Genomic DNA, 20,204 nt, shown 5'->3' with positions numbered 1-20,204 from the left:
TAATATATTTTTTAATACATAAAAATTAATAATAGCTAAAAGTATTACATTATATAGTTAATAAAGAGTCTATTAATTAGATGACTAAAAATTTACATTAGAATGAAATCGAAACTTTTTCAATTCACATGAAAATGTTTCTTTACAAATCAAAGAGGAAATAATGTTTTTTTTTTTTAATATTTATTTCAAAACTGGCATATATATGTTGATAGTACCTATTTTTTTACAGATGCTGTTAAAAAACCTCGTATGACTTCTTCTGTGAGTAAAAGAGGTAAGTTCTATATTTCATTAGTAAAATTTTTCAATAAAAAAAGACACTGTTTAAAAAATTTTCTCTAAAAAACTCTCTCTTCTGCAGACTATACTCACTTGCTGAAATACTTTTTCCGTGATGCCAGATTTTTCTTAGTGAAGAGCAATAATCATGAAAATGTTGCTTTGTCAAAAGCAAAAGTAAGACTTTTCTCTTTACATGTATATATACATTATTTAAATTTTTAATATGTCAATGGTTTCATATGTATTTCAATATGAGTATTTGAGACTTATAGTAAATATTTTTTAGGGTGTATGGTCAACTCCACCTCAAAATGAAAGCAAGTTTAATCAAGCTTACAGAGTAAGAAATATTAATTTTTTTCTCCCATGAAATATAAATTGGCAAAAATAATATATGTATTTGTATTATTGTTTTATCTGAAATAATTCATTGTTTTAATATTATTTAGTCTTGTCGGAATGTGATTCTTATCTTTTCTGTGAAAGAAAGTGGAAAGTTTCAAGGTACGACACTATTTTTGTGTTTTTATACCAAGAATTTTTTAAAATTTATTATCTTTATAGTACATTGTTTTCCTGTATTAAATGGTTTATATTGTACTGCCTTTAAAAAATTTTAGTGAGGCTAGCTTTTAAGTTTTATAATGGGATGTTTCAGATTGAGTAGAGTAGTACATAGGATTAATACTGTATTACAGCAGGAGTGTTGTGTAAAGTAATTGGACCTGAGTGATTAAAGATTGTCCAAATATTCAGTTAATTGTAGTAACATCATTTTTTACTCTTCTATTTTCTCTAATAACTTTGAAAATCGAAATTGTGGATCAAATAAATGTTCTTTGTAGCGTAATAATTTAACAAATGTTTTTTTATTATTTATTTTTTAATGCATTATTTGTGCAAATAAGTATTTTTTAATTGTTAACTGGTTGCATTGAATTTTACTGTTAATTTCATTGATTTATCCCCTTTCAAGCAGATAACATAGCATAACAGATTTTCTTTAAACAAAAGTAGAAGCCATAATGATGAAATTAAACTACACTAAAAATGATTTTAAAAAAACGAGATGAAATAATAAATATTAAAACTTTCAGATTTTTTTTAGTAAAAGCAATGCAACTCCAACAACTAACACATTGTTGATTTGTTATTCTTATAAAATGATTAATTCTATTCATGTAATTCTGGGTGATTTTAGTTTGAAGGCCTCATGAATATTGGAAGTAAGACAGCATTTTAAAATTCAGAAAAGAAAGTAAACTTAGTGTACCTGTAAAGAAAAAAAAAACACTTCACTGTTGATTTAGGTCATCCAAGTTATTTAAATGGAGAGAAAAAAAAATTGATTATAAGAGCTCTACTGTGTGATAGCAAATTCATATGTATTTTTCAGGCTTTGCTCGTATGGGTTCAGAATCTCGTCACGATGTGCCAGCGATTCAGTGGGTGTTGCCACCTGGTTTAAGTGCAAGAGCTTTGGGTGGTGTTTTTCATTTAGATTACATATGCAGGTAAGATTAATTAATAAAATGCTATTCTCATTTTATTATTTTTATTTAATTTTTATTCAACACTATTATATGTCATTTTCAGTGTAAAACACTTTATAAAATAATTTTATATCAAAGCTTATATATTTTAAAATTCTAACTTAATTCTAAACAGTTGCCATGAATTTTATCATTTTGTTGATTATTGCTTGATTTTTCTTTTTAGGCGGGAATTATCTTTCACTAAGACACAGCACCTCTATAACCCCTGGAATGAAGGAAAACAAGTCAAGATAGGCAGAGATGGACAGGTGATTTTCTTTAATAATTGCCAAATTTTTGTAAATGCTCGAATTTCTTGAGTTTTTTTAAAAATTAGGTATTTGAAAAGTTTCACAGACAAAGATTTTCATGATATTCTCAAAACGTTAAGATTTATTCTTAATTAGAATATGTTATGGTCAGCTATTGTAGATGTTTCAAAATGAAACCATTGTCATTAATTTTAAGAGGTTATATGTTAAGCAATATTTTAAAAATGCTAAAATATCTTTTTTCAAGTTTTTTTTTAAGAAAATAAATATTTATAAAGCTTAGTAGAGGACTGTGTTAATTTATATTTTGAAAATTTTCCTAGACAAAGGTTTTCGTGATTTTCTCAAAACGCTAAAATTTCTTCATGTTAGAAATGTTATGGCCAGCTGTTGTAGATAGTTGTTATAAAATGAGACCATTGTCATGAATTTCAAGAGATTATAAGTTAAGCAATATTTTTAAAATGCTGAAATATGTCCTTGAGTTTTTTTAGAAAATTAAATATTTACGTAAAACGTATCATTATTCATGTGAAGAAAAGTTCAAATTATTGCCTGCTCACTTTAATTTCTTTCTTTTTTATATTTGGTCATACTAAACATTTTTAAATGTCATTCATCCTATTAGAAAACATTGTTGCATAAACTTAATTATCTATTTATTATTTTTCTATTGAATAACTCATGATTTCTTACTTGTTTACCTAAAAAACCTGTTAACTAGAAAAAATCTATTTTGCGGACTTGCTTAAGTCCCAGCAGTTCCGGCTATGTGACTTTCCACTATATTTGGAAATACTGAAATTTCTGCATTTTAAAATGTTATGTATGGTAAATATAAAGCATAGCATTACCTTGCTAAATCTTTTATTGTGGCAGCTCTTAATGAGATAACATGTTTTTCAAATGACTAGCTTTTCCACTAAGCTCATGCTTAGTTCGTTTCTTTGTTACTTTCTAATTGTGTGCAATTTTTAGGAAATTGAGCCAAAAGTAGCCGAAGAATTATGCAGACTCTTCCCTGTGGATGAAAACATCGATTTAATCAGCATTTTGAGAAATATGAAGAGGAATAAAACAAGAAGCTCAAGACCGTCTAGAGATGATCGTGAACGCCACGATCGTCGCCGAGGTGCTCACGTCGCATCACGAAGAAGTCCACCTGATCCAATGAGGTTAGCTGATAAATGGTTGCCGAAACGGCGAGAACTGTTGAATGTGCCTTTCAGTGAATTAGTGATTCATCCAGCTGCCAGTGGTGGCTAAATGCTAGAAAAAAAAAGAGCTTAATGCAAGAAAATGTTCAAATTGAGAAAGAAGCTCTAAAAATCAGCAGAGCGCTGCTGTAGTTAAAATCGTATGCAATCAATTTCAATCGAAATGAGGCTATTATTGCTCTGACGAGTACTTCAAAAAACGTTCATCATAATTTAGCATGCATGCTATTCATAATATGTAGCTCTGTGAAGTTTAAGGGGAATGAGTCAAAATAACAAAGAAAATAAAAATCCTATTTTGCGATGTTTCAATTGCAAAGTATTTGGAACATTTCTCTATGATTTGATTTTAAATATGGAACTTTATTTTATGTCTTTTTTTTAAAAAAAAGGCTTTTAAGAACTTAAAAGTGGGAGAACTTTTTTCAGGGAATATATTTAAATTGGGTTCTTTACGGGACTTCATATGAGGGCTGTGTCACTCTAAGATATCGAACTAATGAACTAAAGTGTCAGATAATTTTCAATTTCTTTCCTGTTGGCAATCTTTCAAATAAATTATTCAAAATTTGAACTTGGTAAGTTATGAATAAAATGATGTGCCTAGAACTTTCCTCAAGAAATATCTTTTCTTTAAAATACAAAAAGAACTATCATCTGTTTTCCAACCTCTTTCTAAAAGCAAATCTTTATAGCATAAAAGGATCTTTTAAGCCAATGAACATTATGTTTTGATGTTACACGTATGTTTACCTTCGCTTCTCTACATCTAACCAGTGGACTTTCGATGAATATATTCTTATGTGCGGTTTTTTATTTCCGCACTGGTATGTCTTCACTTTTTTTTCATTATTGTGTGCATTAACATTCATATGTATTAACAGCCAATATGCCTAATGTGTACAAAATATCTTATGTGTTTATTTATGTAAACATATATTGAAAATATTTACCAAGCATGACTCATTTATGGAACAAAATATTCATGACAAAAGTTTTGAATTCCTGTTACTTATTTATTCATTATCTCTTTATTTTTGTTTCTAACTTTTTTAAGACATGGATCATACTATTTGTAAGTAGTTTATTTATTATTTTTTGTCATTTAATGAAGTTATGATAATTAAGACAGACAAATGCTGAGATGCGAAACTGAAAAAAGAATATTTGTAAAATAGTTAAAAGGATATATTACAGGGTTGCCACAGGCGACTATTTGCAACTATTTTCTCCCTGAGGAGACTATGATAACATTTTTCAAAAGCTACTATATTCAGGAAAAGGAGACTATTGGGAGACTTTTCTTTGCTCCCCAGCTATGTATTTTTTAAGCATAAATTGGGTTGACAACCTGCAGTAGCTTCTGAACACAATAAATTTTTTTTCTTAAAAAATAAAAAAAATTTGAATTGCAAATTTGAGTCATCACTTTTTTATGCGCTCAATTTACACTAATTCCATTGTGAATCTATTTTGTTTCTGAATCGCCTTTTCAACGGTAATTGCTACGAAATTCTGCAGGATTTTAAAGTGCCCAATTTTTAGTATGATATTGCAATGTGTGCATTTCAAATTTGAATAATTACTTTTCACAATATATATATATTTGCTAAATCAATTATTGGTTAAATTGGAAATTTTTTAGAAAAAGTGTGCTTTTTCTTTAATGGAAAAATATTTTTTTGAATGATTTCTATTAATTAAAAGTATTTAGTTTTCTACAAATATACTTTTTTTTTATATAAAAATTATATTTGACACCAATTTGACTAAATAGATCGTAGTATATGAAAATTAAGTAATTTAATAAAATTTTAGTCATATTTTTTTTCTTATTTAGGGAATTATTTTCATGCTTTAGGCTACTAAATGCAGCTATATTCTTACTTTTTTCTGTGGCAACCCTGTATTATCAGCTAAATAAGAACATCTTTTCATGTTGTAAGACAAAGTCAAATTTTAAAGAATCTAAGAGATTCGTTAAAATTACTCTATTTATCGGCAATTTGTTTTTGTGGATGAGAGAAAGAAGTGATCTAAAAAGAACTGCACAAGCAGCTTAGAATGTTGGTGATGGTGAATAGGAGCCCTGGTCTCACATAAATTTATAATACAGTCAGTACAGTGAAATCTCAGGAGCCACCACTCTCTGTTCCACAGTGAAATGATCATTAATTGAAATTGGTCATTCTTAGGGGTTACCTCCATTGACTTCAAAATGTCATTGAAGGTGCATAATTTTTCGAAAAAGGATTTTAATTTTAGCAGGGGCCTTTTTTTTTTTTTTGTGTGTGTGTGTGAAAGTGCCACTTATGTTAGTGCCACGAAAACCGGATCGATGAATAAAATTTAGCGTTAATAAAAATAACCTTTACTGATATAATTATGTGTAAGAAACAACTTTTAAATGAGTAAACAATTATGTTTTTTTGTTTAAGTTTTTATTTAATTTTATATCATAAAAATTAACTTTAACAAAATGGGAAGAAGTTTTTTTTCTAATTTATTCACTTTTAACTCTAAAAATAAATCATTGATAGCATCGTATCTAGTGCACTATGTCTGCAACATGAGGTTTTCAATCTCTTTTAGAGATCGTCGAAAAAAGTGCTCTAAATAAGAGTATCACACAGATATTTTGAATACATTTTAATCTATTTAATTGACCTTTTTTGCATTTGGTGCAGAGGTTTGCCAGTTGCTAGGAGAGGCTTTGATGGTCTCTCCTAAAAGTTTTCTTAAACACAAAGTCAATGGAAAAAATTCCGTGCCTCCCAAAAGGGCTCATAAATACAGGAAGTCGCTACATAGAGGTGTTCTTTCCTGGAGGTGTCACTGTATAGAAGAAATTAAAATTGTTATCTGAGGTATTGAAGATATAGTGAAATAATCCAGATCAAATAGAGAAATAATCTGAAAAGAACTGCAACAGTTCAGTATTTGGAATGCAGGTGAGGGAGTCCTCTAGTTCAAAATGTAAATTCAAACCAATAAGTTCTATTTTTTGTTAATCTGATTGCTAGTCTTTGTTTGATTTAATATTCAATTAATTTACTCTTGTATTTGAATATTTCTGTAGGAAGTATTAAAGAAAATAATATAAACTTCTGCAGAAAAATAGCTGGCAAAAATGTTGACCAGTGTTTTTTCTTCATGAAATTGAAATAATGTAACACTTCTAAACATTTTAGGAAGAAAAAAGGTTATGCTCATATTAAATGTTGTCAGACATCTTCAAAATTGATGTATTATTAAAAACTGTTGCTTTCATTTTTAATATGAATGAAACCTTGCCAATAAAATTGTAATAATTTTTATCACTAAATTGGTACATTGGTTGTCAAAATAGAAATTGATATTAAAAAAATAATCAATGTTGTATCCATATGACCACAATTCTTTTGGTTCTTGACTAAAGTTTTTGTATACTGTAAAGCAGATCCGCATAATATACAGGAACGGCGTTCATAGAACATTTTTTATCACTCATTAAAAGCAAAGAATGGTCGAAGTTCTCTTTTTTACACCACAATTAATAATTCTCAATACCGCAGAAATTTTTTCAGTATTACTCATTAAATCATTTAGTAAAAAATTAATATAATTAATCAATTCTAACTCACAAGTAATCTTGTAGAAATTTATATCAGAATTTCCACTTCATGCAGCCACACTTTTGCTGTGATTGCGTCGTTGCATTTGACTTTCAGGCATGTGTTATTGTCAATATAGAGAATGTATGTATGCATAGAAAAGGTATGTGTAATAATCAAATATAAAGTTTTATAAAAATTAAAGCAATTTTAAAAATTGGTGATTTTCTAACAAATTTTCCAAATAAGGTGGCAAAGAACAGGTTGAAACTAGATTCAAGGGTTAATTACAGGGTTTCACGCACCTGGAAAATCATGGATTTCGGTATTGAACAAAATTCGTCATGATTTTAACTATTTTTTAAGAAAAATCATGAAAAGTCATTGATTTAGGTCATCGGAAAATCTAATTTTTAAAATGGAATTTACCCCCTCCCCCAATTTCATGATGTTCCGAATGTCTGAATTTGTTACAAAATCCCCAATCACAGTCATATTTGATTAAAATATGAAATGTTTTTATCGTGTTCTTTAAAAATTGTGGTGTTCTTTCAAAAAATGAAAGAAAAATAATTTCTAGAGCGAATTATCTTTTTAAACTTCTGTTTATTTCAGAATTTTTGTTATTATTTTTATTTTATCAGTTTAAAATTCTAGCTAAAGCAAGCCAGTCATTGGCGAATTTTTTTAATCCAAAATGAGAACAGAAAAATGTGTATTTCTTTCCTTTCCGATGAACAAGAAAAGTATCTTTAATTCTGCAGAAAAAAATTTATTTGCTTTTGTATTTTTTCAGCTATTTTATTGTTTCAACTTTTTCTTTACTCTGTTTTTTAAATTAAAAATCTAAATATGAAGATGCAGAGTATAACAGTTTTGGTTATTCCTATCATTCCAATGAATGTTATTATAATGCTTTTTTAAATTTATTGTTGTGTTATTGTCGGAGAAAATAGTAACTTCGTTGAGTCATGAAAAATTCTTGGAATTAGTCATGGAAAGTCATGAATTTGAAAATCTAAAACATAGCAGATACCCTGTAATTAATATTACATTATTTAAGAGTTAATTATAATTGCTCGCGTAAGTTTTTTAATAAAAATTTTCTGTTCGTAGAAGATTTTTCATATTATCTAAGTCTGTCAGAAAGGATTGATCTAATTTTTTTATTTATTTATACTAAATTAAGTTAGCTGGTTCTGCAATTAGGCTACTTGTTTTTTTTTCTGTGTGTTAGAGTACTCAAGCTCAATTTCATAATATCTCATGTTATCATTTGATGGATAGCTTTTCAAAGTAAGTGGTTTAAAACCTGAAATAAAATACACATAATATTACTATTTTTAGTATCTATGCTCTTGAATTTTAAATTTCTGAGAATCACTTGCACCCTAAATTCTTCTAAAGAATTTTTTTTAATCTTCATATTTCAAGTTGACCTTATTCATAAGTCAAACAAACCTTTACTATCTGACTCGAAATTTAAGCTGTGTATTTAAATAGACATTGTTTACAACTACATGTTTGAATTTTTTTTTCTTTTAAATTATTTCTAATACATTTTTTATAGGTTTTCAAATCCTTTAAAAAATATTCTTCTAAAAATTTGTACATATAAAAGTTTCTAATACTTCTGATATTTGCATATTTTTCGTATTTGCTTTGCCAAAGGTTAATCAAAGAAACTCTGTATAGCTGTATTGTGCTGAAGAAATCACTTTATACTGTTCTTTAATAGTATGGTGAAAAACTTTCATGAATTTTGATTAGTTTTATTGTTTAACTGAAAATGATTTTGCAAGATATGCTTATTTTTTCTGATGCTAGAATATCATAACCTCCTATAACCATGTTTTCTATATTAAAATATCATAAGAAAGATCTAATTAAATTAGGTTTTTTTTTTCAATATCTAAGTTTTATGAAATAAATACCTGAAACATCTTTTTAATTTATTTAGCTCTTATGTGTAGTTTTATGATATTGTGATAAATAATTTTTATTTTTTACCTTCAATGTATAAAATGCTAGCATTCTGTTGAGTGCCTAGTCTTTATATAGAATGCCCTACATTTTAAGAAAGTATGAATTATGAGGAATTATATAATTTGTCTAATCATTGTATAGAATGCCTAGGCATTCTATAGTATGATAAATGTTCTGTAGGCAAAAGATGAATTGTGAAAATTGTTACGTACTGAACCTAGTCATTCTTTAGGTATTCTGTTACATAGTTGCCAACTCTACTGGTTAATGAAAAATTTTGTACTTTGCACATTTTAAAAAATTCCCTAAAATTGAATAAATTCCCTTAAAAAATCCCTATTGAAATAGAGTTTTTACTCAATTTTTTGCTTTCTTGAATGTTTGAGTATTACTAATCAGGGGTCTGTCCCAGGCCAGATTTACTACCATTTAGCGGTACCTTCACAAATTCCACTTAAGAAAAAACGGTAGTTTCACAAAATACTTTCTCTTAAAATTTCAATTTTTGTAAGAAATGATAAATCTATATTTTTTTGTTGAATTTTTAATATAATTTTTTATTTCCCCAAATTATATCTAAATTTTCACAAAATAGATAACTCTTGTCTTAAAAAAACCTAGACAGACCCCTGCTAATGCATAATGGAGTGAACCTCATTTATAGTTTTCAATTTAAACTTAATCACCCTTTGTAAATTAATTTAAAAAAATTCTCAGTTATTAATGATAAATTACTTGTCTATTATTTTTAAAAATTATGAGTTTACCTGAAAACATTTCTAGTTCATTTAATATCAATCATAAATGGAAAATGTAGCAGAGCATTTATAGTTATTAGTGTAATAAAGTTTTGTATTTTGATGACAATAAAAAATCCCTAAATTTTCCTAAACGTAAAATATTTAGGATATTTGTATATACAACAGCTATGAAATTTATGTTATTTTATAAAATATACTGGATTTTTTTTCTTCTTTTCTATCCATGTTGGTAGCTGTGCCGTTAGATTTTTCATTACATTTCATTGAATGCTTAAAGGTTTTTCCTTAGTTATTCTATAGTATGCCAGGCAATGTGTTAAATAGAATTTGTTTCATACTTTATGGGCTTTTCATTTGTAATTCTGTAGAATGCCTAGGAAATGTAATTAATTTTTTTCATACTTTACTTGTTTGTCATTATTCATTCCACAGAATGCCGACTTTTTGTACATTGGGCATATATTATTAAAGTTAAGAGGTACTTATATTTCATGCACATGTGAAAGAATGAAATGCTATGTTGGTCCATAAAGGTATTCTGAAGCTTGATTATATAGATAATTTAGTTATTATTCTGTGTTATTTGTGAGTGCCAAATTTATTTTTAAATTAAATTTTAGTGGTTATTTTTATTTTATGATTAAACTTTTTAATTTTTATAAATCTAAAGCAGATTATTTAAATTTCTTCCATTCTTAAATACATTTATAAACGTGGCATATTGGCTGTTTTTATTTTTTTTAACATAAGCTTATAACTCTTAAAGATAATTTCTTTTGCAATGCTGACATTTCTGTACTGATTTAACTTATCCTAAATATTAAAACTCCTCAAATAAATCATAATTTTAAAAGTTCTTGGAAAATTTTTTTCTAAAGTGCTAAAACTATCAAAGTTATTGCTAAAGATACCGCTATATTTCTCTACATAAGAACCGCCTAAATTTCTATACTTCAGTGGGCTCAACGTTTTGTAGGCAAGTATTGTAGAAGTCTGCCATCTAGGAATGATGCCAGTAATATGTGTTGAGAGTTGAGATGTTTGCTGCTATCTTTACCCCAAGACTATGCATTGCTGTGGTAGAGGATTTGCATGTCTCACTAATTTCAGGCAGATAGTATCTGCTTTGGGCTGCTGCAGAGAATACTGAATCTGTGTTCATATGTGTCAAGGAGAACCTTAATAACCTAAAAGTTCTGGGGATTTCAAATAAGCTTAAAAAAAATCTGGCAAATACTCTGGAGGATTAAAATTTTTTACTTAAACCCTTGGGGAAAAAAAGCCAATTTAGGAAATTAAAAATCGAAAAATAGATCTTAGGAATTATAAAATATGCAGTATGCAATTTATGCACACAAGAAAAATAAGACTGAAAATTTATAACTTTGCTAAAACTGGTTCTAAATTTAATTTCAGTCTTCAATTTTTCTTTGTTTGATATCTTGGTTTGATATTTGCATTATTCACTGTTTATTCATCTAATTATTGAAGGTGTTCAACTGTTAACTCTATGCTTTTACACTTGTTTTTTGATCTTACAGTGCAGGTAAGAAAACTTATGTTTCAGTGTATGAATCAAAAAGTTAACAGTTTTGATATGCAAGCAATAGCTAATTCTAGCATCATTTTATGCCTAAAACGATGACTAGAAATACTCATGAGGAAATATAATTAGAAGATGTAGCTTTCTAAGGTTTCTCTTTTTGCTTACAATGAATTTTAAAAACTTCTGTTTTCACGACACATTTCAATGTTTTCTTTAACTATAAATAAATATTTTAATAGAAAAGTTTCTACCATGGAAATACATTGTCAGCATTGCAAATATTATTTAAATGTGTTTTTATACTTTTTTCAATGATCATTAAAAAGGAATTGTATATTTTTTTTATTTAAATTTAGAAGGAGACGTCGAAGGCCAGATGCATTTGAAGCAAGACCCAATAAAAGAAGTCGCCAAGATTATAATGAAGGTTTTATGTCTAAAAGAATTTTGATTATCTCGTGATTTTTAATGCTGTGTATTTTAAAAGAAAATTTTTATTTATTTTTTGTGGTTAATTACAACAAATTAAAACTTGGTAATTATCTTTTAAGTGTTTCCCGTAAAAACTTGCTAAGTTTCAAAGCAATATAAAGTTGTGTTAAGTGAATAATTGTTATTTTAATATCTCATCTATTAAGTAGCACTAAACTGCCAAAACATTGGTGCTATTTTGTGCAACTTTAAATACTTAGCAAGTTAAAAGATATTTAGCACCATTCACACTTAATAATAAGTCAGTAAAAGTTGTAATAAATCAGTACTTTTCAAAGGTCTTACTCAACAATGTAAATTAATTTCAAGCATCTATTCTATCTAGTTCCAGCTTCTTTGTTGATATTCATCTGATCATTGCTCACTCACTCACACATGTTCTGTTGCATTCACACATTTCTGTTCAAGCATTTATTTTGTTGCAACTGACTCAGATTCTTCAAATTTAGATATGAACAACATCAATACTATTACAGCGAAGGAATTTTCTTTTCTGCTTTGTTTTTGTTCTGAGTATAATACACTCTTACTCTTGTTAAAGTTACAAAATACTAATTAGTAATTTTAGATGCGCAGACTCGAGTCTATTTATAGGCAGTTTTTTTCTTTAAAGAAAATAATGACTTGCGTTGATCAGTTTCTGGGCATTAAAATACAGCAGTTCTCAAGTGGTGTCCCATGTTACCCTTTGGTTCTGTGGAAGGGTCACTGGGGTTCCGGGAATTAAGACAACATTATCAGTTACAAAGCCCTGTAACAAAATTATATCCAATTAATTTTCCATTAGTTATTTAATATTGAGCTGATAACTATTCTGAAGGTTTATTTTCGTTCTTTTTCATTTTTGTTCAAACAAAAACTGCATTTCAGCTCATTCATTTTCAATCTTTACATGCAATGAAATCAAAATATGAATTATAGATGCCACTCTAGACCTGTAAATAAAGCTGTCATAACATAAAAACCAATTTTAAGACATGTTAAAACCACAAAATGAAAGACTTTTATTCATCATTCATTATATATTTTCAAAATAATTAATTTTTAATTTATTAAATATTTTTTAAATAATTGATCGTCTTTTGCTTAATATATTTCACAATTGCTAATGAAGTTTCTTCTAAGTCTTAGGGTCATGCTTAAAGAAGGTCATTCATTTATGGTTCCTTAGTTAGAAAAATTGAGAACCGCTACTCTAATACTTTATCAGGGTTCCCACGGTCCTTGAGAGTCCTTGAAAGTCCTTGAATTTTTTTTTGCTAAATTTAGGTCCTTGAAAGTGCTTGAAAAACGTCTNATATATTTTGTCTATATACTCTCTTCTCTCTATATAGGCAAAGCATTTAGGTATTATATTTGAAATTAATTATTGCCACAACAAGCATTGTTGCTTCTAGTAAAATAGAAGAGAATAATTTTTAAAATTGGTATTAGATTAAGGTCCTTGAAAATTTTGTTGAGGTCCTTGAAAAGTCCTGGAAAGTCCTTGAATTTCAATCTCATCATAGAGTGGGAACCCTGTTTATGAACCCCCTTGAAAATTCTACCCATTTATGGATTGTTACAAAAAGTTATAACATACTTATCTATCCTAATTTCTTTTTGTTTAGTAAATGCTGCTTTTTCGTATTTATCTCAGTAAATTTTAAATATAAAGGAGAAAAAGACTGGAAGAAATAAACTAATAGCAAACTGTTTCTTCTACTTGTGGAAACCCTTATGATGTACTATTTATAATTATAGTTAAAAAAATGAATTTCAACAAAACTTTTTAACAAAATTATTTTAAAGCCTAGAATTTATGGCTGAATTCTTTCTTGTATTAAAAAAAAGTGGTCGTTTGTTCTAACATTGAAGAAACTCTAAAATATAGTTTCGTACTTACGTAAAGATTGTTTAAAAAATTATTACAATTGAATATTAAAAAAGTATTTTGGATATGTTTGGGTTTTTCATAATTTAAAAGGCTAGTTGTTTTTTTCTAAGTTTGAAAAAAAAAGGTAAGGTTTTGTGTGCAAAATGGCACCCAACTTAAAACTATATTAGATTTATCTGATTAAATTTTAATACTTAGGTTGCAAAATACTATCTCACAAAGTTTAGTCCAGCTGCAGGACCTGGTTGCTTTCATAGGTTTTTCTACTGGGTAATCAATTGATAATAGGGTTAATATTTTAACTTGAAAATTGAGTCTCGATTCTATTTGCTTCTTGTCTAATTTGCTATCTTATGTTATTATCTTTATTTAATACAATTTACAGACCAGTCACATGATAGTGCATGACTGAAAACCAAAATAATTTATCTCCTCACAATTATTTTAAAAAGGGTGAGGAATAAAAATTAAGGGAAGCTTTATTTAGCTTTGTAACTTAAAAACTCCTTTGTGATCATCAGATTACAAAATCATTGTAAATCACATTCATCAAATCAAAAATGAATTGATAAAGCATAAATTGTATTACTACTTTAAATGTCCAAGAAAAATCTCCTGTAAGAACTGGAGAAGTTGGCATGCATAATTAATAGTGACAATGTGGTAAGCATTCTGCACCAGTTGCATTTACTTCCCAAGCTAACTTTCATCAATCTTAAGCTGGGTGGACTTCAAGATGCCAGTGGGAGTATAATCGAGCTATATCAGACCATTGTGTCTTTATCTAGTATAATTTTCCATTATTTTACCATTATCACCATTTATTCACCATTATTTTACTCCCAAGGTGTATTTTCCTGTCTGTTTTTGTAAAGTTGTATTTTGACATTCAAATTTCTAAATTTTATTTTTGAACTCCTTTTTTAGGTTACTATAAATCAGGCCCAGGAAGAGATAGGTAATAAAATTGTTTTTATGTTATAAAATTGGAATATTTCTTCATTTTTTCTTTTTACTTAATTTTATATGTTCTTTTATTTATAGATCACCGTCAGATCGCTTTAATATGAGAAACAGGAGCAATGTTCAAAATGGAGTAAGTTAAACTTGAATTATATGTTCGAATTGCTAAGAACTTAAACTTCCCTATTTTAAGTAAAAGGCTTATACTAATTTGAAAATTTATTGTTAGCAAATACGTTTATTTCTTAAGTATGCCCCATGCATACTTCACAATGATGTGTATAACAGTAGTTTAATTTTACGGCAGGGCATATTATTTAAATAAACTATCAAGACTAATAATTTGAATTAAAATTTTCAAAATCTTAATGTTTTGTAAGGCTTAGCAAAAAAGAATTTTAATATAACTGTATGTTTGATATGTAGGTTTTCAAAAATTTGTTGCTTAATGGGCTTATCATAATCCAACAATGCCAACTATGAATTTATCCGTCAATATTACAATTTCATAGTCAAGACTACAGTCTCTCATTTGATTAATAAAAATTATATATATATATATATGTGTGTGTTAATTTTCTTATTAAATTGTTTAACAAATTTTTAGAATAAGAAATAAGAAAGAGCAAAGATGTCTTATCTTTCACCTATTCAATAAGCTGTTCTGAAATTTAATCTTATCTCTCCTGATAGTAAAGTAAAAAACCATCAACTCAAATCTGAAATTCCATAAGCAAACATTTTTCCGTTGTTCGAATGCAAGATGGATATGTCAATGAAAGCTAGTTTTTATTTAGCCAAAAACTGGAACATTAATTTCAAATAATTAATTTAATTTAATAGAGTGTTGTACTTTTTTCATTTAATTGTAAACTTTTTTCATTTAATTGTTATTGAATAAATCAATTATAAACTAATTTAATTGTAAATTCGAGCATAATTTTATTAATTATTTATACCTATACAGAATTAAGTAGTCCGCTCACCTAAAAATTGGACTACTTTGAATTTCGTAAACCTTAACTGGATAATATTTTGTGTTATTGTACTTCTGATTACTGATATCTGGTTTGGGAAGTTGGCGCCTCTGACAATCTATACTCAAAATATGTGGGTGAATCAGTTATCGTCAATGATTTCATTTTTTTAGAATAGTGCTTTTTAAACAAATTTTGTCTTAAAATTTGTGTAATATTTATCTAGAAAAATTGCAAGCTGTTAAAAAGATAAAATGTTTTTATATTTTCTCTCAAGTTATTTAGTAATTGATATGCAGTCAGTCTATCTTGTCTTATACTTGTTACATTTTGAATCTATGATGGCAGAGTTAATTATAGATCAGAGTGTTGGCCTCAATACTTCTCCAAACTTTTTTAAGCTGTTATATTTGAACCTTTAAAATTGGTTTCACCTTACATTAAAATACTAAATAATTACTGACGTATGGTTACATTTCTTTTTTTCTTCTCTAGAATTACAATGATTACATAAGGGACTATCATTCTCAAAGAAATGCTATGCCTAACATGCCATTTGGTGCACAAGTAAGTAATTTCTTTCGATTTCTCTTTTTATATGATTCAAGCTTGTTATGCTTTAGGTTTATATGTGTTCTTATCTTCTTTTTCAGCATAATTTTCCTCAACCTCCCTTTCCCATGGATCAATCAGCGTATTATGAACGCTCCATGCATCAAGATTTCTCTGCTCCGAGAGGAGCACGTCCTTTGGATAAACGAGCTGTGAGTATCTGACAAACTTAATCATTCACTAATATTCATTATTGCATAATTTAAAATTCTTTCTAGAGTTTTCATAAAATTTGATTGTTAATCTTCCTAGAATTGAATATTATAAAGCAATTAGTTTTAAAAAATCTTTCTTGTTTTATTAATTTTTAAGATAAGTTTACAATTCTGTAATTTTAGTTATTATAAAAACCTGATTGTTATTCTTCCTACAGTTGAGTATTATAAAGCAATTGCTAGGATGCAAACAAAATGTCAAATTCATAAGTGGAAAAAGCACTGTAAAAATCACCTTGAAAGAAAAGGTTTTTTCCATCTCAAATGATAGAATGCCTTTTAAAAAGAAATATCAAATCTTAAAAGAAAATTTTTTAGCTGTTGTTAATTGCAATCTTATTCTAGTTATGTTATGCATTTCTTTAATAATTGTTTTATTTCTTTATTTCGGGTAATAAAAACAAAATTGATATCTAAAATCAAAAAAAAAAAAAAATTTCAATGATATTCAAAGAAACAAATTATAACAAAAAATTAATCAGCTTAGAGAGATCTTAAAAGTAATATTTTAAACAGAAAATATTTTGTAATCAGAATTAAGCCTGTGAACACAAATAAGTCAATCTTTTGCAGTTATTTAGGACTTAATAAAATATAATAAACATTAAACTAAAAATAATATAATTATACATAATTTATTTTATCATAAATTCCATTTAAAATAATACATAATAATATTGGTTGTATAGAATTTAAAATTGAAATGGATATTGTGTAAATAGGTATTTTTTACCTAATTTTTGAAATTTTGATTTTCTTAGTATTGTATCAAATTTGAATGGTTCTTATAGTACTTATTTGAGTATTGGTACTTTTTTGTGTTTTCTATTTTCTCCACTTTTTTTCATATTCTCACAAAAAAAACTCAATCCAGGACTGTGTAAAATTATTTTTCATACTGCAATAAACCCCACTTCAGAATGCCGAGATGTCTATTCAACCAAAAAAAGTCCCCCCTCCGAGATTTTTACGTGTCTCGCATAATATTTTTGCAGCTATTGATTTAAACTGAAGCGCCAAAAAACTCCGATGTGCATAAAAAAAATATAGAATAATGTAAGTAAGTTTTACTAAAATGAAGTATTTTCTTTTTCTTTAGTATGAAAGATCTGTAGATGACTTTTTACGTCGAACTGCACGTGTGCCAAATAGACCTGATCGAAGATATAACAGAGAAAGGAGATGAAGAGCTCTTTACATATGTAAATAAGAAAGAACACTTATATTGTGAAACATTCTTTAAATTGTAAAGTTGGAATAATTAAATTATTTTGTTGTGTTGCATGGATGACCTCACATGCTAAATAAACTTTTCTATTTATGTACTTTAAATAGAAATTTTAATTGACTGAACTAAATGTAACCAATGAATTTTATCTTAAAATGGCAATTAATTCATCGCTACACATATCAACCAATGTGTTAATCTATTTTAAATTTTTTTTTTCTTATGAAGAAACAGAGAAGATAAAAAAGAAAACTTCATTTTTTAAATATTTTTCTTTTATAATGAACCCCTCATTTTCTAATAGTTACTATATTCTTTCTTACTTAGCTGTTTCTTTCTTTATTAATAATAATAAAAAAAATAATGTTTACATTACCAAAAACTATTTTATTGTAAAGGATTTCAAAGTTAAAGTTTTAGGTTCATTTCATTGAATTTATTTATTATATTGAAAATCAAAACTAGACTGTATTATCTTTATGTATTTAGTGTACAAATCAAACCAATGCATTTTTAATTATACTATCAATGAGATAATTCAGTTTGTACACTTTATTCATTAATGTAAGACCATTTCCTTATATAGCTAGTCAGCAATCTTTATATTAATTTGGTTGTACCATAATGCTATTCATTATAAATGTTTTTTATAATTTTCAATTATATCATAATTGACTGGCCTTTGTAAGTTAAATTGTAGTAGAACTTAAAAAGTGCTCTTTTTTTTATCCCTTTATAATTAATCATTAGAATACGATGCTAATGGGAATAATAATGCTATCATATGCTGTGCTAATTCTGTTCTTTTGATTAAAGATTTTTTTTTTAAATTTAATGAATATTCATAGACTGCTTATAAATATCTTGAAACCTAGCGGAATTAATTCATAACTAAATGATAAATTTTCCATAATTGCAATATAGCTCTAATACATTCTTATTTCTGACTCTACCTATTGCAGTAAACTAAATAATTTGCCTTGCTGCCTTTGAAATTTCTGTTGCTTGTAAATTAATTTTGTTGTTAACATTTTGTGATAAATATTCATTAATTTTAATACATATAAAAATATGTACTTTTATTAGTGCATTTTCGTAATTAAAAGTGTGAATAATTTATGTTCAGTAAGAAATAATCAAATGAATTGTGTAGGGAAAGTTGAAATCCTGCGATGATTTATATTTATTATAGAAAACAAAATTTCAAATGTGTTTAATTCAGAAATATTATATATATGTATACACCTAGTCTTTCAATTGATATTGTCAATATTATTTGCAGGAATTATTAAATTATTATCAATTGATATAAAAGTCAAATTTCTTGTGGTTCCAGAAAGCCATACATTTTTTTGTGGTCCTTTCTTTTTTCAAGAAAAAAAGTGATGTTCTCTAAGGTTTGGAACCAGTTTTTTTCTGAACTTTCAAAGTGCTACTGAACTTTGCTTCTAACAAAGAACTGATTTCTTCCATTCCAAAGACAAAGAATAACAAATGCACAATTTTTCCCAAAATATTGACAAACTTATATACAAGTAAACAAACACATTTGAGGTATATAATCAGTGTTAATTTGCTAACTTTTTTTTTCTTTTTAACTTTAAGTGAGGTCATTTGTAACACTTTATTATTTGCATTAATGTACTTCCTTTGCAACTGTTGTATGATTATTTTAATCACAATTTTGTGCTACTACATTCCTCTACAAATCACCTTTGCAATTTTTACTGTGTTGTATTAATGTGTATGAGTGCAATGTTTGTACTTTTGTTTAGTACTCAGATAAATTAGTATTTAGATCTAGAGAACAAATATCATACTTCAGAATATTTTGTAACACCCTTTAAATTAGAAATTTTTGCAACATTTTTGTGGTGGATAATTTGTCATCTCAGAACAACATTTTTTTTAGATGTTTATGTTGAACTCAAAAGTTATTTGTTACGTTAGGTATCTCAGTGAATTGTTACCAGCTTTTATATGTTAAATTTTTATTTAAGAACTGACCAGTTCAGAGTTTTTGTTGAAATTCGTCAACTGTGAAGCACTTCATATAAATATTGGATTTTATTCTTAGCCATGTCATTTGTGTATAATAAAACAATTTTCTTATAATTGTTTCTTTTTAAAGTCTGTTGTTTTGATAGTGTATTTTCATGATGCGTAGCGTTTTTAAAAGTGCTTGTTTTTATCTATTTCTCGACTGAATCAGTACGATTGAGTAAGTTCCAAATCTTATAATAAACTAGAAGGCACTACTCATCTTCCCCCCCCCCTTAGAAATCTATATTTTGATAGCTTTGTTAATAATATATATAAGTATTATAGTTTTTTTTTTATAAGAATATTTTGTTGATCATAACAAAATAAACAACAAATACTTGGATTAAAGTGCATGCGAGCTTATAAAATGAAGATCTCTAGAGAGAAATTTTTTGACAACGTTGGATAAATAATCGCTATTAAAAAAAAAATTGAGAACACTTGAATCACATTAATTTTTGAAAATAACTCACGTTAAGTTGATAATAGGAAATGGCCCTTTCAGCACATCGAATTTCAAGTCTGTAGTTGCATTTTAGAGGGCAATAAATCAGGCAATGCTTTTTTTTTTTTTTGTTACTAAAACTTTGATAGTTAATAATT

At 27.2% G+C, this 20,204-nt stretch overlaps 1 protein-coding gene across 4 annotated transcripts in view; it reads left to right on the top strand.

Moving 5' to 3' along the window:
- Window positions 1–19,673, top strand: part of LOC107449473 (YTH domain containing 1) — a 30,505-nt gene extending 10,832 nt beyond the window's left edge. For 2 of the 4 annotated variants that reach the window (XR_011637403.1, XR_011637404.1), the window contains exons 8-20: window positions 233–277; window positions 365–459; window positions 572–625; window positions 735–789; window positions 1,682–1,799; window positions 2,005–2,089; window positions 3,071–4,136; window positions 11,552–11,622; window positions 14,491–14,521; window positions 14,608–14,659; window positions 15,999–16,070; window positions 16,157–16,267; window positions 17,430–19,673. Coding sequence is in view for 2 of the 4 variants with exons in the window: in XM_016065003.3 (XP_015920489.1) it covers window positions 233–277; window positions 365–459; window positions 572–625; window positions 735–789; window positions 1,682–1,799; window positions 2,005–2,089; window positions 3,071–3,267; window positions 11,552–11,622; window positions 14,491–14,521; window positions 14,608–14,659; window positions 15,999–16,070; window positions 16,157–16,267; window positions 17,430–17,516 (1,073 nt within the window). In the remaining 2 variants the exon portion in view is untranslated. The remainder of the gene's footprint in view (window positions 1–232; window positions 278–364; window positions 460–571; window positions 626–734; window positions 790–1,681; window positions 1,800–2,004; window positions 2,090–3,070; window positions 4,137–11,551; window positions 11,623–14,490; window positions 14,522–14,607; window positions 14,660–15,998; window positions 16,071–16,156; window positions 16,268–17,429) is intronic. The other 2 variants (XM_016065003.3, XM_016065011.4) reach the window with 1 other exon arrangement.
- The last annotated feature ends 531 nt before the right edge of the window (window positions 19,674–20,204 follow it).

The sequence above is a fragment of the Parasteatoda tepidariorum genome, chromosome 8, assembly GCF_043381705.1.
Source record: "Parasteatoda tepidariorum isolate YZ-2023 chromosome 8, CAS_Ptep_4.0, whole genome shotgun sequence".
NCBI lineage: Eukaryota > Metazoa > Arthropoda > Arachnida > Araneae > Theridiidae > Parasteatoda > Parasteatoda tepidariorum.
The sequence above is the reverse complement of the archived record's forward strand: the minus strand, read 5'-3'. Positions and strand labels throughout refer to the sequence as shown.